The sequence below is a fragment of the Euphorbia lathyris genome, chromosome 8, assembly GCF_963576675.1.
Source record: "Euphorbia lathyris chromosome 8, ddEupLath1.1, whole genome shotgun sequence".
NCBI classification, from domain to species: domain Eukaryota; kingdom Viridiplantae; phylum Streptophyta; class Magnoliopsida; order Malpighiales; family Euphorbiaceae; genus Euphorbia; species Euphorbia lathyris.
In genome coordinates, this window is record NC_088917.1 from 48,562,120 (window position 1) to 48,579,779 (window position 17,660).

Sequence of the window (17,660 nt, forward strand, 5' to 3'; positions counted from 1 at the left end):
GATTGGGAGATGCGATGAGAGGGGTGATTGTTTGGGTTATTGGCGCCGACCTAATTTTTCGATTCAAGCAGGAGACTCGCATCGCTGTCATCTGATCACTGTTGCCATTTGCCTGTCGACGTGCTTTGCCTGTGGTTCCGTTTTCAGGAGGAGGCGATTTCCCTGGTGAGTTTTTTCTATACACTACTATTGCATGTTGTGTTGTTCTGTTCTGGTTATTGGAATTATTTTGTGAAATTTCTATCTCTGCTGTTCTTGCTGGTTTTCTCTTTACGTGTTGGTTATTGAAATTGTTATGTGAGATGCGCTGATTCCTTCGTGGGTTTCTGCTGCTATTTGGTTAATTGTTCTTAGTTGATTGATTTGTTTTCAATAGATGTGCAATCAGAAGATTATTTAGGGATTGGAGTTCTCTTCAATCCAAAGCTTAGGTATGCTTCTAGTCCTGTGCTTCCTACTCTTTCTAATGTTTCCAAACCATCGTTCTCTGCGGTTCTTACTTCGAATTTACCGATTGCTCCTTCCTCGTCTGCTAAAATCTCTGATATCGGGGGATTAAAGTCGATTCGGATTTCACAAGCTGCGCATGAAAGGCGTTTGGCGCTTTGTGCGCATTCTTTGATTGGTAGGCTCATCCTTTCAAAGGGGGATTCTCCATGGAAGGTTGCGGATCTAAAGACATGTCTCTCGAAGTTTTGGGGACTTGATGTGCAATGGAGACTTATTGCAATAGGTAGAGGTTATTTTCAGGTTGTTTTGCCTACAAGGGAAGCGCATGATTTGGTGGTTGATCGAGGGGTTATTAATGTTCAGCCGGGTACTTTCCATTTACAACCATGGGTTCCGGATTTTGATCCGTTTGCGATGAAATCAACCAATGCACAGGTTTGGGTTTGTCTTTACTCACTCCCGTGGGAATATTGGGATTCACAGATTCTTGCGGATATTGCTAAAGGAATTGGCGGGCTTATCAGATTTGATAGGGCTACCTTGGAAGGGGATTTTGGTCACTTTGCAAGAATGCTTTTGGATGTGGATATGGCCGGTGACTTGCCGACTCAATTGGGGATTGAAAGGGCGGGTAAGAATTTTTAGATTGATGTGGTGTATGAAAAATTGCCAAGTTTTTGTAAGGTTTGCTCCAATATCGAGCATATGGCATATGAATGTAAAAAGAACAAAAAACCGGTGGAGCATCGACCTGTTGTGCATTCTCGAAGGAACTCTCCTTCATCTGTGAAGGATAGGAATCAAGGAAATTGTGTGCTTGCTCCAGTTTCTAATGCAATTGCCACAGTTGTTACTACTTTGCGTTCCTCTGAAGTTGTTGAGGATGCAATTGCCTCTGTTGAAGCTGTTATTCCTGGTTTGGTGGATCAAGGAAATAGTTTATTTGCAGGAAGTCCTACGGGTGTTATTGACTCAACTGAGGTGATTGAGCGGGCTGATTCCCCGGGTAATGCGAATATCTTGCCATCTAAATCTTTGTTATGGGCAGACTTAGTAGAATTGGATGGGGAACCATGGCATACTGTTTGTGCGTCTCAGCCTGGTAAGGAGGTGTGTACGGTTTCAGAGACTTCTTCCACTCGGGCTAAACGGTTAGCAAGCCACCTGCTCGGTTTAAATGAAAGTGATTTATTGGAATTGTAGGGGCCTCCTCGACCCTAATACTCAGAGGTACGTTAGGGATTTATGTAATTGTCACAAGCCTGATTTTTTGTGTTTAGCTGAACCTATGGTGGATTTTGTTTCTATTAGTCCAAGGTTTTGGACCAGTATTGGTATGGTTTTGGTTTCTACTAACCTTCGGGATATGCCTTCTTTATGGATTTTCCGGAGTGTCAGCTTATCTTTTTCGGTTTCTGTTCTTCGCCAACATGAGCAATTTGTAGTTGTGAGTTTGGATTTTCAGGGTACTCAGCAATACATTTGCTTTGTTTATGGAAGTATTTGGGCTAATCGCCGTGCTGGGTTTTTTTCGACTGTCAATGCTTTAAAGTCTGAGGTTGGGGGACAATGGATTTCGATTGGGGATTTTAATACTGTGCTTGGGGATCATGAAAAGACTGGTAGGCCTCCGAATTTGAGGTCATGTCGTGAATTTAGAAGTTTTTTGGATGTGGGAGATTGGTTGGATGTCCCGACCTCTGGTTGTTTTTACACTTGGTGCAATGGGAGGCAAGGTGTTGCGCGGGTAAGTAGTCGCTTGGATAGGGCGATTATTTCTTCAGATTTTGCGGATGCATGGGATTATAGTTGTGTGGGTCTTATGAAACATCATTCTGATCATCATCCATTGTTGTTTTCTTACGCGATTGCACCCCGTGTTTTTGCTAGGTTTTGGTTCCAGAAGATGTGGATTGGTCATCCGGATCTTCGTTCAGTTATTAGTAATTATTGGGCTGGCTTATCTCCTCCATTGGCTCCTATGCCTCTGATTTGCTATAAGCTTCGGGGGCTCAGGTAGGTTTTACGTTGTTAGAATAGAGATGTATTTGGAAATTTTAACGTTAATATTGATTTTGCTCGCACGGATTTGGATAATATTCAGCATGAGATTGAGTTGTCTGGGTGGTCGTCTGATCTTCATTCTTGTGAGCTGGAAGCTCATTCGCGTTTGGATATGCACTTACTTCAGAAGGAGGTTTTCTTGAGGGAGAAGAGTCGTGTGAGGTGGCTTGTGGAAGGGGATCGCAACACTGGTTACTATCACAGGGTTGTTTCTATTCGCAAAGCTAATACTGGGATTTCGGCTTTGAATATTGATGGTGGGATTACCACATATCCTATGGTAATTTCTAATCATGTTATTGAATATTTTGCCTCTTTGTTTGCTGCTTCGTCTCAAGCTCCCGTGGACTTATCTTTTGTTTCTGAGGTGGTGCCAAGGGTGGTGTCTGATTTGGAGAATGATTCACTAACTGCTTGTCCGGAGGATTCCCTGATTAGACATACCGTGTTTAGTATGGATCCTTCTAGTTCTCCTGGTCCGGATGGTTTTACGGGTCAGTTTTTTCAGTCATTTTGGGATATTATGGGTAAGGATGTGTGCAACATGGTTCGGTGGTTTTTTCAAAATGGGGTAATTACAACTGGAATTAACTCTAGTCTGATGGCACTCATCCCAAAAGGGGCCGTGGCTTCTTCAATTGAGCAGTATAGGCCGATTGTTATGCGTAATTTTGTTTTCAAGATTATTTCCAAAATTTTAGCTGACAGGTTGGCTGTGATTGCTGGGAGAATTGTTTCGGATAATCAGTTTGGTTTTATTCAAGCTCGGCAAATTCACCAATGTATTGCTTTGGCTTCTGAGGGTGTTAATTCGCTTAATAAGAGGTGTTTGGGGGGGGGGGGGGGTGGGGGAATATGGGTTTGAAAGTGGATATTCGGAAAGCATTTGATACTTTGGATTGGAATTTCTTATTGGAGGTTCTTCAAGCTTTTGGGTTTTCTCTGACATTTCGAGACTGGATACTTAATATTCTCTCGTCCGCTCGTATTTCAATTCTGTCTGCTTCGGGCAGTAACATGTATTTTGCTTGTTCTAGGGGTGTGCGCCAGGGAGATCCGCTTTCACCTATTCTTTTTGGCTTGCTTCGGACAGACGTCGTTTACGGCTTGCTGGTTTGATCGGTGTTAAAATTGGTTATCTTCCTTTTAAATATCTTGGTGTTCCTATTTTTCGTGGTGCTCCGCGTGCTCGGTACTTGGCGGGAATGGCTGATAAGGTATTGAATTGTTTTTCTCGTTGGGCTGGTAAATCTCTTTCCATGGCGGGGAGGCTTGCTTTGGTTAATTCTGTTGTTACGAGTTCTATGGTGCATTCGCTGATTGTTTACAAGTGGCCAGTTAGTTTGTTGTTGAGGATTAGTAAGGGTATGCGGAATTTTATTTGGACTGGGTCTTCTTCTGAAAAGAAGTTAGTTTCGGTCCCTTGGCAATCTTGTTTCAAGCCTTTAAAGGAGGGGGGTCTTGGGCTTAAGCATTTGAAAACCTTGAATCTTGCACTTTTAGGTAAGATGGCTTGGGGTTTGATCTCTTCTAATACGCTTTTCTTTAAGACTCTTAGGTCACGTTTTTTGGGGGGTTCTGGCTTGCTTCGTTCTCGGGTTCTTCCGTCCACGGTTTGGGCTTCTATTAGGTCTGCATATAGGGTCCTTCGTGATCATTCTTTTTGGATTTCGGGTAATTCGTCTGATTTGTTCTTTTGGACTTCGGAATGGATTCTTCCTCCACTTGTGGATCGTTTAGGCATCTCACTGCCATCGAACCTTTCAGCTAAAGTTTCTGATTTCTTTTCTAATGAGGTTTGGCATGACCTTCCTGGCCTCCCAGATGCTCTTACTCACCAAATTAATAATATTCGGGGCAACGGTCAGTCTGATGATATTTGTTTTTGGCGGCCTGCTAGCAGTGGCGTGTTTTCTGCTAGGCTCTTTTACCTTTGGCTTCGTCCTCCTTCTACAGTGAATTCGATTTTTTCGGGGATTTGGCGGCCTTTTACACAGCCTTCTCATTCAATGGTGTGTTGGCGTGCATTTTTGGGTTATCTTCCGACGCAAGATGCTCTCCGAGCTAGGGGTTTGCAAATTGTTTCTCGTTGTCCGCTGTGCTGTTGTAATTGTGAGTCTTTGGATCATTTATTGTTCATTGTTCGTTTGCTAAGCAGGTTTGGGCCAACGTTTCTTTACTTTTTGGTCGTCGGCTGGATCTAACGCTTTCTTTGTCAGGTTTTATTCAGCATGCTTTTGCTCATCGCTTTAGCTCTCAAATAAGATGTTTGTGGTATTGTGCAATTGTAAATGCAGTTTGGGTGATTTGGAAAACCAGGAATGATTGTATTTTTGGTGAGCAGTTTCTTAATATTCATTTGTGTTTGCGCTCACTTTGGGCGGCTATTAGAGGTGCAGATTCTCTTGGTTTTGGCACCATTTGGAATTCAGTGGTGGAGAGGAATATTTTGTTGAGTTTAGGTCTGCAGCCTAGGTACAGTCGTGCTCCTCAGATTTTTGCGGTTCGTTGGCAACCGCCGCCGCTGTTGTGGGTTAAGGCAAACATTGATGCTTCCGTTATGGCTGGCTTGGCGGGTTGTGGTGGGGTATTTAGGGATCACACGGGTGGTTCGGGTGGTTCTTTGGGGTCTTATGCTTTTCCGCTGGATTGTACGTTAGTGCACATGGCTGAACTCCAGGCGGTTTTATTTGCAATTTCTTATGCTTTTTCGCGTGGGTGGCGCAAGCTTTGGGTTGAGAGTGATTCTTCTTATGTTGTGCATCTATTTCGTTCTCGATTGATGGTTCCGTGGACTATGAGAGTGGATTGGCAGAACTGTTTGGAGCATATGTTACAGATGGAAGTAGTTTTTTCTCATGTGTTTAGAGAAGGTAATCAAGTTGCAGATAAGCTGGCTGATTTTGGTAGAGTTAGTTCGGATTTTTGTTGGTGGGATGGAATTCCGGATTTTTGTTTTTTTCTCATTCTCGATAATGCTTTAGGTAGTGATTCTTTCCGTTTTGTTTAGTTGTTGTTTTCTGGATACTCTGTTGTTAATTTTTTTGTTTTGCTTTTAATAATCACCCAGCCTTTATTCAAAAAAAAAAAAAACAAGACTTGAGTGTTGGAGATTGTAGTTATTTGATTCATGGTTTGAACAAGTTGAACTTGAAAAAAAAAACAAGTTGAACTCTTATATTGATGTGATGAAGTTTGACAAAAATTAATAAAAATACCCTTCCGAATATTTTATTAAATTTGTCACCTCATCAATTTTCGACGATATTAATATTTTGATCTTTTTTTACTAAAGAACCAACCTCAAAATACATGTTTAAAAATCCATTAAAACACAAAGTTTGTTTTTATACTTTTCTCTTAAAACTTTTAAAACTTAAGAGCATCTCCAACAGCCTTTTAGTGGCTCCTCAAATCACTAAGAGCATCTCCATTCTCTCTATTAATAGAGAGTCTCTCTCCACCTCTTAGTGCCTCCTAACTTCATTTTTTATTAATAATTTATTATTGATGTGTCTCTCTCCTCACACTATTGGTAATGTAACAATAAAAAATAATCTTAATAATAAAATAATAAATAAGGAGTGAATATAAGAAGCATTGTTGGAGATCATATATCTTAGCCACTCTTAAATCACTAAGAGTCAATTATTTATATTATTTTTAGAAAGCTCACTAAAAGTCTCTTAAAAATGCTCTAAAGATAGCAACAAAATAGAGGACAACCAACGTACTAAGGAAAAAAAAAAAAAACCGTAAAACGTGGCTGTGGAGTCATCATCTACTAATTTCAATGTGTCCCCACTGTAATTCAAACAACACATTAGCGGCTATTTGAATTTGAATCAGTAACGGCCATTATCAGCATCTCTTTCTCCTCCATTTTCTTCCCCTTCTCCACTCTCTCTTCCCCAAACAAACTCATCCATGGCTTCTCCTACTCCAGGAATCCTCCTCAAGCTTCTCCAGTCCATGAACTCCACAGTTCGCGTCACCGGCGATCACCGCTCAGCTCTTCTTCAAGTCATCGGCATTGTGCCCGCCCTCGCTGGATCTGATCTCTGGACTAACCATGGGTTCTACGTTCAGCTCTCTGATTCTCTCAATTCCACCTATATTTCCCTTTCTGAACGTGATACTGACCTCATCCTTTCCAACCGTCTCCAGCTCGGCCAGTTCGTTTATGTCGATCGCTTCGAATTTGATTCTCCTGTTCCTAGGGTCTGCGGTATCCGTCCGATTGCTGGCCGTCATCCTTTTGTGGGAACTCCTGAACCGTTAATTGCTCGTATTTCCGCGTCAAAGAAAGAATTTGTCATTCAACCGGTGGCTGAGTCGGAGTACTCGGTGGATCCGATTGCGGTGTACTTAGCCAATAAAAAATGCGAGGACATGACGCGAATTGAAGTTAACGAACTGAAGAGTGGTAAGAAAGTTGAAAAGAGCAGTAGAATCGCAAGGCAACCTCTCGCTCCTCGAGATAACGTAACGGCTACAAATGTCGCAAATTCTGATGAAAATAAGGTTTTAGACAAGGTGCCTCAGAGGTTTTCTTCACCTGCTGGACCAAAGAGATGTGTGTCTACAGGAAAGAAACACGTGGCTGTGGTGGAGAGGGATCCCTCACCTGCTGCAAAAGGAAAGAGATCAGCATCTCCTGTTCCTTCCAAATGTGTTGTTCCAAGCTTGACAGCCGCCCGTGAGGAAAACAGAAAAGTGGCAAGAGAACCTGCAATTATAGTTCCATCGAGGTATAGGCAGCCATCACCGAGTAGGAAACAGGCTTCTCCAAATCCACGAAGGGCTTCACTCTCTCCTGGAAGGAGACTATCAGGAGTGAAGGTATCGCCTGTTGTAGCAGATTCTGCTGGCAAGAAAAAGATAGCAACTATTGTTGCTGGAATTTCGAAAGCTTCTGAAGCTCTTGCTGGGTCTGCAAAGAGTAGTAGGAAAAGTTGGGATGAGACACCATCTGTGGAACACAAAGAGAAGAGTGATATGAAGAAGAAACCAGATATGAAATCAATTCTGCGGACTCAGGTCTATTTCTGTTCAGTAATCTTATGTTTCTAAGTAAGCTTGCATAGAATAGAATTCCTTCTGAAAATATTCATTCTCAATTTTTTCTAACTTGTTTGTTTGATTACTTGTCCACCCTATAATATTGTTTTGAATTATGAATGTATGATTCTCACGTGTATTCCTATCTATTATTGTGCTTCATTTACTTTTCCTGAGCCTTGAAAGTATGAAACTTCAGACTTCATGTATTTGTGTCCTAGAATTGGAACCTTGGATTTAGCACCAATTAGCAGTTTAGAACTAATGTTTAACTTCATGTTTTTATTACTTGGATTTAGTACCAAATGACAATGTTGTTTAAGTTTGCTTTTTATGACTTTCGTATACTTGATCCTAAGCAAATTTTGAGTGTGAAGCTATTTCTTTAATTAACTTCCAGTTAATGTTGGTCTAGTTTAAAAAGAAAACGATTGAATTTGATTATACTCTTCTCTACTGACCCTTAACATTCAGGTCCTTTAAACTATATCTGAAAAAGTAGGATAAAAAAAATGAAAAATTAGTTCCATTTCGGATCTATTTTTTATTTTTCACTTATCTGATCTACTGTACGCTTGCTTTTTAGAGTTATTATATTTCTGCTAATATTTCATACTTCAAAATCTGATATTTGTTCTAGGCTGCCCTGTCTAGGCGTCTGAGTGATGCAAATAGTAGACAACCTAGTCAGGATGATGATTCTTCAAGCAACGCATCAACGAATTGCAGCACAGCAGAAAGTTGCCTGGACAAAGACAAGCCAACTTGTGCCGCTCTGGGTTTCACTCTACATGAGAAGAAATGGACTGATGGGAGTATTCCGCTGGATACAGTCTCTGCAGACCTTGCAAAGCTTGGAAAGGTGAAAAGGGAATTTTGTTATGGCTTACAAATTCTTCCAGTAATCAAATAGAAAGCATGTAAACAGAAAAATGAAAAGAGTAGAAATCAATTAACTTCAATTTATAGTTATTATGCATACTTATGCAATGGCCTCTGACCAAATACATTTGAGGCGAAAATTTTGCGTGACCTCTTTAAAAGAAGATATTTGTGTTAGAAAATGGGAGACAAATCACTAATGTCTCACTTGTTGACTAAATGCAGGAAGCAATCCAAAGAAGAGGTATCGCTTCTACAGCTGCAGCTGAAGCATTGGAGGAGGCCATTGCTACTGAGTCTGTTGTGAGAAGTTTAAGGTATTGTAATGTACATTTCTATCTTCCATTTTGTTTGCACGTGGCTGCACAAAGAAACTAATCCTTTGTTGCCGATTTTCATAGGCATAACATAATAAACATGTTGCATTTTACTTGCTAATTTAATCACTAAAATGAACTTTCCTAAGGTTGTCTGCCTTGTGTCTTATGAGTATTTGATGCCTCTGTCAATTACAGTGTCTTTTCAGAACTTGTTTCCTCATCAAAGACCGGGAATCCCTTGCCAAGCATAGAGCAGTTTTTCTCAATTTATGACGATGTTGTGAAATATACTGCGGTTGCTGAATCAGTTGCTGCTAGCCACTCTTCTGATCAAGCTGCATTCCCAACTGAGCAATCAAAATCAGCTTCATTGTGGGTTGAAGCCGCTTTAGCTACTGATCTTGAGATAGTGTCTCTGCTGAAGAGCAAGAACAGTGATCCCCCAGCCACATTGCCAAGAAGTTCATCCAAACGACAATCTATAAAAGCTAGTTCAACAGCACACCATGATCCTATGGTTGGAGTTTGGACAAGGGGCCATGGAATGAAGGAAACAGTAGAGCTTGCAACAAAAATGCAGTCTGAAATGCAAAAATGGTTTGTGAGATTTGTAGAAGAGTCTCTAGATGCGAGTTTTCAGGCACTGGGAGGGCGTAGTAGAGACGGAGGCAAGAAATTGCCCCTCAGCTCCAGCTCAATTGCAGCTATTCTATCAAAGTTGAAGAGAGTAAATGATTGGTTGGAGCAAGTGGTGTCAAAGGAGGATGACGTTCTTATGAAAAAGATAGAGAAGCTGAAGGGAAAGATCTATGGATTTGTGATTCAGCATGTTGGAACCACCTTTGACAACTCTTCACAGGTCGCTTCATCTTGATACACACACATATGCTCTCATCTTTTTTTCATTCACTTTATTTTGGGAAATTCTCGCATGTTTAACTTAGTTTAAACAAGGTGGTATACTTTGTGAAAACGATTTGTTTTCCCTTTGTATGGTCTCACACTCACTTATTGTTGCCAATTCATTATTTTGCTTTAGCATTCTTACAATTCATGAATCCCTACTCTATTTTTCTACCTCTTTGATTTTGACTTTTGAGAGAATATTATCATATGAGATATAGAAGAAAATCATAAATTATGTGAAAGCACATTCTTTTAAGCTACTTACCATTTTTACTATTTATTTTTATTATAATTGTGAACTTGCAAATGGTGGAGGTGATAGCAATTGAGAAATCAGAAAATGATCTTGTTATTGAGTATAGCTAGTTATTATTTTCAAACGAAAGAAATAGAACACAGAAGAAAACGAAAAAAGAAAATCCAAAAAGCAAAAGTAATAAAGAAATATCCTAGGAAAGGAAGCTCCATCATTAGCTTGGGAAGAGAGTAAGGCCAAAAGGAAAGGTATGTTATGTTTGTGTTTCTCCCGATAAACATGTTGAAGAGAAAACTTAACTCTTGGAACCGAAACGCTGTAAATCTCTAACGGGGCGTTTGGTATTCTATTGGGATAAGGATAAGGATAAAGGTTAGGATAGAGACAAGGATAAATGGTTGGGATAAGGATAAAAATATGATAGTCGAGAATTATTATTCAATGTTTTGTACGTGGGATAGGGATAGGGATAACATAATACATTTTACTATTTTAATCTTATTTTAACTACATAACATTAATTTGAAGGATAAGATGGACTTTTCCATCCTATTAAAACCGCAGGAGCTTATCCCACCTCCTTATACCGATTTGAGGGATAAGAGTCTTATCTTTCATCTATCTCACTCTTCTATTTCCCAAACAAATACGGGATAACTTATCTCGTATTTTTTATCCCTATCCCACCTCTTATATCCCTTCTAACAAACACCCGTAAGAGCATCTCCAACAGAGGGTGTCCAAAAAAGTGCCGCTGATGTGACATTGAGTTTGACAATTTTTAAAGAGTGTCTACTATTAGAGTGATGGTGGGTGTCAGAAAATGAAACTTAGCTACTCATAAAAACAATTCAACAATATAAATGAAAATATGTAAAACCTAGTTCTCCTCTCTAGGGAATGTCAAGCCTCTATTTACAGGGAAACCCTAAGATGAAAGACTAAAACATCCTTAAAAGATAAAGAAAGAAACTAAATCTCTAATTAATTAATGATTTAATTACAGATAATAGAAAATAGGGAAAAGTACAAAAATAAACCTTGTGGTTTGGGCCATTTTCAATCATATACTATGTGGTTTAAAAGTTTACAAACTGATACCTTGAGGTTGATTCCGTTAGCAAATAGGGGTAAAAAAACCTAACGGTGTTAAAAAAGCTGAGGTGGCAGTCAAAGTCAAAACATCTGAAGGGTAATTTTGTACATTCATTTATTTTATGTTATAATTTATTAATATTTTTAAAATTCACCCACTAACCAACTGACATCTCACTACTCCTCTCTCTCTCCTGTACATCTTCATCGTCTTCTCCGTTCCAATGGCTCCATTTCTACACTCCCTGTGGCGGTGACTCCATTTCCAAATCTCTCCACTTCAACACCACCACATCCTCCTCCGCCGCCACCCCCGACCACCACCACCACTTTTCCTAGATTCTCCATTTATTTACCTTTACTCTACCATTTCTTAAGAGCTTTTCCAGACCAAACTTTTAAGAAAAGGAATCTGGTAAGACGTCCACCGACGTCCGCCATGAAAGGCTTGCCGTCAATAAGGCTTTACGGTCTTTGAGAGTTCTAGAGGCTCTCTTCCAACGATTCATTCCCCCCTCTGCTCTGAATGTGTTTGTTTAATTTCCCCAACGAAATTTTGCAATGGAAGAACTCGAAAAGACCAACCTTCAAAAACTCCTGTAACTGTCTTTTTTTGCTGCACCTGTTACATTCTTCTTATACTCAATTGCATTCAATCTGTTATTTCCCTAATTTGCCTTTTCTTCTTCTTAATTCCAAGAAGTTGCAGCAAATGGAAACTTGTTTAAGTTTTTTCCACGCCACCACATCCTCCGGCGATAATTCCACAGTCGGTAATTCAAATTCATCAGAGTCAATCTACTATATTTCCGTTAAAAAAACGCTTTCCTCATCTAAACTCGCATAGAAGTAGATGGAAGCGGCGTGGTTACCATAGCTCATGCATTTCTTTCAATCTCAGGAACAAGAAGAAGATGGTTTTCAACCAGTTAAACCGAGAAGAACCAGAAATCAAAACGATTTCTCCTTTCTTTTCTACGCTACGATCTTTCTTCTCTTATGAAATATCTAGTTTGATCGAGAGAGCGGTCCGGCAGGCTAGCGATCAGAAAGAAGAAATCCATTCATCAATGGCGCAGCAGGTGGCATAGGTTAAGATCTTACCAAGTACAGCACAGCAGGGTCAGGGTCGCGAGAAGATGGCGAACGAAGACCAAAGAAGGGAAGGGAAATAGAAGGAATAGGAAAGAAAGGAAGGAAATAGACAAATTTACCCTTTGACTTTTTTGACCCAAATTGACAAATCACACTTTTTTTTAACGGTGTTACACTTTTTACCCCTATTTGCTAACGGAATCAACCTCAAGGTACTAGTTTGTAAACTTTTAAACCACATAGTATATGATTGAAAATGGTCCAAACCACAAGGTTTATTTTTGTACTTTTCCCTAGAAAATATTCAAATCCTAACTAAAATAAAATACAATCAAATAAGATAATGTCTCAAAATCAAATCTGAATATATCTTCTTTTCTCTTCCAAATTCGTCCAGCCATGTGCCCACGTCTTAATTGAAGTTGGTTGATGTTTCTCAATTACAGCTGAGACAGGACGTGCCCACGCCTTAACTGAAACCGGTCTCTGATTTGCAAATACTCCAAAAGGCCACTAATTTTCAGATTTTTCACCAAACATCTAAACTTTCTCTCAAAATAAAAGGGTTAATACACATATTTGCCCTTATATTATCACGGAAAAACAGATATGTACTTATATCAAATAAACCCACAAAAATATCTCTAAATTTTTCACAAACCTACCATTATACCCTAATGTAACAGTTCCGTGAAAACACTTTGACTCATCCATGATCCAGCACTTCCAATCCCATATCTAATGCAATGCTTGAACCCAACATCCAAGGTGGCAGCACCATCTTAGAAAGTAAAACATATGTGGAAAGACAAGAGTTTCCTCTTCACTGTGTGACTGATTTCGAAGCTTTATCGAACTCTTTAACGGTGAGATTAGAATTAGAAGCTTGAACGAAGACGGCTTCTTAGCCTCGGCAGACGATTTCTAAGGGACTAAGATTCGAGCCAATGCAGATTTGATTTTAGAGGCTAGGATATCTCAGCTCAACTCTTTCTCTCTCTATATATTCTTCACTTTCTCTCTCTAAAATTCTGCTTAAGCTTTACCCAAAATAATCAAAATCCTCTAGGTAAGCTGGCGGAATGTCCGCTGTATTGTGGATAAGATGACCCATAATCAAAATTCTCTGGGTAAACTGGCCTATAATCAATCTTTTTTCTTCCCAGGAGTTATAGCATCACTTTTCAATGTACATGACCACTGGTTTTAGGCTTTCCAATCATTAGAAATAAAATTTTCCTACAAACCAATTAAAGAATGGTATGACAAAATTGCTGCTTAACTTTTTCATCCTTAAGTGCCAAAGAAACATTAGATCTTGGAGATGCTTGAACTGTGAAACGGGAAAAGCTGCGAGTCGAGAGGTGATAGAGAGAGAAGCCGAGTTGGAGTTGACTGAGCTGGTTTTATAACTATGGCTTCCTTTATTAATTAGGGATATGTCCTTATATCAAATTAAAGAGCACGCCGTTTATGCCACATCAGAGATTTGTTAGATTAGGGTATAATTGCAGGTTTGTGAAAAATTCAGAGATAGTTTTATAGATTTATTTGATACAAGGGTATATTTGTTTTTCCGTGATAATACAAGGGTAAATATGTGTATTAACCCCAAAATAAAATATGAGATAAAAACATCAATTGAACACCAAATATTTTCAAATTACATAGAATAAGATAGAAAATAACAAGACTAAAATGGTCTTGTCAGGGTGCCAAAAAAGTTACTAAAGGGTTGTCAATTTTTGACAACCTTGGTTGTCAAACATTTTTTAATATAAAAAAATTGACTTACTTGAATACTATTGGTTCGCATTTTTGATGACTTTCTCTTTCATTTCACTATTGGTTTACAATATTTATAAGGGAAAAGTACAAAAATAAACCTTGTGGTTACACATGTTTTTGAACAACACTCGTGTGGTTTAAAAGTTTGCAAAATGGTATCTTGAGGTTCATTCCATTAGCAAACACATACCAAATTGACTAACGTTGTTAAAAGTTAAAGGGAAAAGAGTTAATTTAGTCCTTATATTTATTTATTTTATAAATTAACTCCCCTTATTATCTAATTATCACAAACAAATTTCAAAATAAAAAATAAAAATCAATTATATCATCTTCTCCATCTCTTTAATTTCTTATTTTTTTCTTTTTATCTCTCTTCTCTCTTAATTTTTCTCTCTCTAGAATCAATTGAACCACCGAATAAACATCCAATTATTCCACCCTTAGACATTAACTGATGTGTTTGTGTTGTTTCGTCCATGTAAATACGTACTTCATTCTTTCTTTTTTAATGAAATTTCCCAGTTATGTTCCAGAAATTTCTCACAAGTGTTGAATTCTTGGAAATTCAGCAGATGATCCCCTTACAAGTAAAACGCCTCAGAGCACCGTCACCTGCATTTATCAGGCTCATATTTCTGGATGTTGGTGTAATGTAACTGTCTTATGGTGCAAAATCTCATGAATCACTCTCTTAATCTAATCTTCAATAATCCCGAAGGCGGTAGCATTTTTTATAGTTGCAAGATAGACCTTAAGCCCTGGCTTTTCTAGAGCAAAAAAGGCAGCAAATCTTTCGATCTCAAAGGCTGTCAAGTCGATATCCATTGGGATATCAGATCTGCCAGATTTTCTGGTAGCCCTGAACCGTGCAGTGATTATTACGTTGCTTTAGTTTCTGAAGGAGAGGTTATGTTATTGTTGGGAGATCATAAGAAGAAGGCTTATAAAAGGACTAGAGCAAGACCTGCTCTTATTGATCCTATCTTGTTTCACAAAAAGGAAAACGTATTTGCAAAAAAAATCCTTTGCTAGGAGAGCTAGATTCGACGAGAGGAAAGAAGAGCACGATATTATCGTCAAAAGCTCGACGACAAGGCCTAAAGACCCCGAAATGTGGATTAGCATAGATGGACTTATAGTGATTCATGCTAAGAATTTGCAGTGGAAATTCAACACTTGTGAGAAATTTACCAAACACAACTGGGAAATTTTATTAAAAAAGAAAGAATGAAGTACGTATTTACATGGATGAAAATTAAAAAACAAAAGCAACAACAAAAACGCATCAGTTAATGTCTAAAGGTGGAATAACGGGGTGTTTTTTTGATGGTTCAATTGATTTTAGAGAGAAAAAAATTAAGAGAGAAGAGAGAGAAAAAGAAAAAAAAGATAAGAAAGTAAAGAAATGGAGAAGATGATATAATTGATTTTTATTTTTTATTTTTGGATTTGTTTGTGATAATTAGATAATAAGGGGAGTTCACTTATAAAATAAATAAATAGAAGAACCAAATTAACTCTTTTTCCTTTGACTTTTAACACCGTTAGTCAATTTGGTATGTGTTTGCTAACGGAATAAACCTCAAGATACTATTTTACAAACTTTTAAACCACATGGGTGTTGTTCGAAAATAGGTGTAAGCACAAGATTTATTTTTGTACTTTTCCCTATTTATAATTAAATAAAGGCTTAAAGCACTTTTTGGCCCCTGACCTATCCAAAATTTATGCATTTGGCCCCTGACCTATTATTTGGTCATATTTGGCCCCTGACATATCAAATTAGATAAAATTCAACCCATATTGAATGGAAAATTAACTTTGTTGGAAAATTAACAGCAGTCACCAATACAAAAACGACACATGACACATAAATAAACTTAATTTTCAACTGGAGATGGCAACAGTAACTATTTTACACAGTAAAAAAATCCTAAAAACTTTTTCTAGTGTTCCGATAGAGTGAAAATTAATTTTATTTATGTGTCATGTGTCATTTTTGTATTGGTTACTGTCGTTAATTTTCCAACAGAGTTAATTTTTCCTTCAATATGGGTTGGATTTTATCTAATTTGATAGGTTAGGGGCCAAATATGACCAAATAATAGGTCAGGGGCTAAATGCAGAAATTTTGGATAGATCAGGGGCCAAAAAGTGCTTTAAGCCTTAAATAAATTATATATTAAGTAATGATTTGTGGAGTCATTATGGCAACTTTTAAAGTTGTTTATTATTGGAGCATTTTTAAATATAAGTTGTCAAGAGTGACGTGGATTACTAAATTAATAAAATATTATATTTTAGTATGATGTGTTAATTTTTGACACTCTTTGAAGCAACCTCTTTTGGAGATGCTCTAAGGATGCACTCGACAAGCTTATTCGCATTGTCAAATCACGAGACAAAATCGGCCATCCAACAATGAGACCTCCAGGAGCGAAGGTTTGGAGCACCACACAAGCTTCTCTACCTTATAAATGTAATTGAGTTGCGTCAAAAACATCTCAACCATGTTTAAAGCTCTCGGCCTCAAATAAGACAACACGAAGGCCATTATATTATCATAAGTCATAAGGTTCTTCCACTTTCCATTGACATAAAAGTCAGCAGGTCGTAGTCTGGTCTGTAATCCAGGTCCCTTTTGAAAGCAGCCATTCAACACCATTGTCATTTGGTCTGGTCCAACCAAAACTCGATATTATTGGCCCAAGAATCAAGCAGAACAAAGATGATAATAATTCTTCACTCGTCAAGCTCTTTCCACGTTTGCCAAGCCAACTTTATAAGAGATGGACTTTCTTCTTATTCGCAGATCACCCATCTAACTCAATATTAACCCCTTTAGGGAGACCATCATGAGGCTCGCCCATTCTCCCTACAAAATACAAGGAATTCACAATTTGTTACTAATTGCATCTATGATGTCTTTCAATAAAGCTTTCTTTTAACTCGGTGCACCCCGATGTATTTACCAAAGGAAGACTCGAGAGGAATATTCCACAACCAAAGATAAGTGTAACCCTTAATATCCAAAGCATTCACCATAAATTTCAATATAACTTCCAACACAAAATAATAAAGTCTCCTTCTAATTTATTAAGCTCTATCAAAATTATTATAATCAAATAACTAAATACCAATTCAATTTAATCAATAAAATCATTATTCACTTAAACCTAAATAACACAATTTAATCCTAAAATATAATAATAATTCCTAATGAAGTCTTCATATAAAATGTTAATGGGAATGAGACGTTTGTGTTACTGAAGGATCCAATAAAACTAGCAAACAAGAAACTTACGATCCTAGACTAAAAAAGGTGACAAATGTGTGACCTGCCTACTCAATAAACACACACATACATATAATTTCATACATAATAGATTAAGCCAATCAATCAATAATACAAAAATATGTAATATCCAATACACAACTCACTTTAGTGCAGATAGTTCAGTAATCCTAAGATTCATTATTAAAGGCCCAACTAAATCTAAGTGAAATATGCCCAATGCTCTCATGGTTAAAAATTAATCAATATGGTATAATGATATCACCCTTGTTTCAGGGCACATAAACTTAAATCCATGTTTTAGGATATGTTTTAAGCTTAAATTAGAGAAAAAATGACACCCTATCATCTCTCATGCAAGACATGTGTTTGTGATCACAATATTAACAAACTTCTAGACCATTGTGTATACCTAGCCCAACTAGTTATTTATATTTTAGGCTTA

At 38.0% G+C, this 17,660-nt stretch overlaps 1 protein-coding gene and 1 pseudogene across 1 annotated transcript; both read left to right on the forward strand.

Moving 5' to 3' along the window:
• Window positions 1–6,348: 6,348 nt before the first annotated feature.
• On the forward strand, window positions 6,349–9,869 carry LOC136201973 (uncharacterized). The gene is made up of 4 exons (XM_065992373.1): window positions 6,349–7,554; window positions 8,216–8,437; window positions 8,683–8,774; window positions 8,973–9,869. Exons 1-4 carry the CDS (start codon window positions 6,442–6,444, stop codon window positions 9,649–9,651), a joined length of 2,106 nt encoding a protein of 701 aa, XP_065848445.1. The 5' UTR covers window positions 6,349–6,441; the 3' UTR covers window positions 9,652–9,869.
• A 1,877-nt stretch (window positions 9,870–11,746) lies between these two features.
• On the forward strand, window positions 11,747–15,151 carry LOC136203939 (uncharacterized; annotated as a pseudogene).
• Window positions 15,152–17,660: the final 2,509 nt, after the last annotated feature.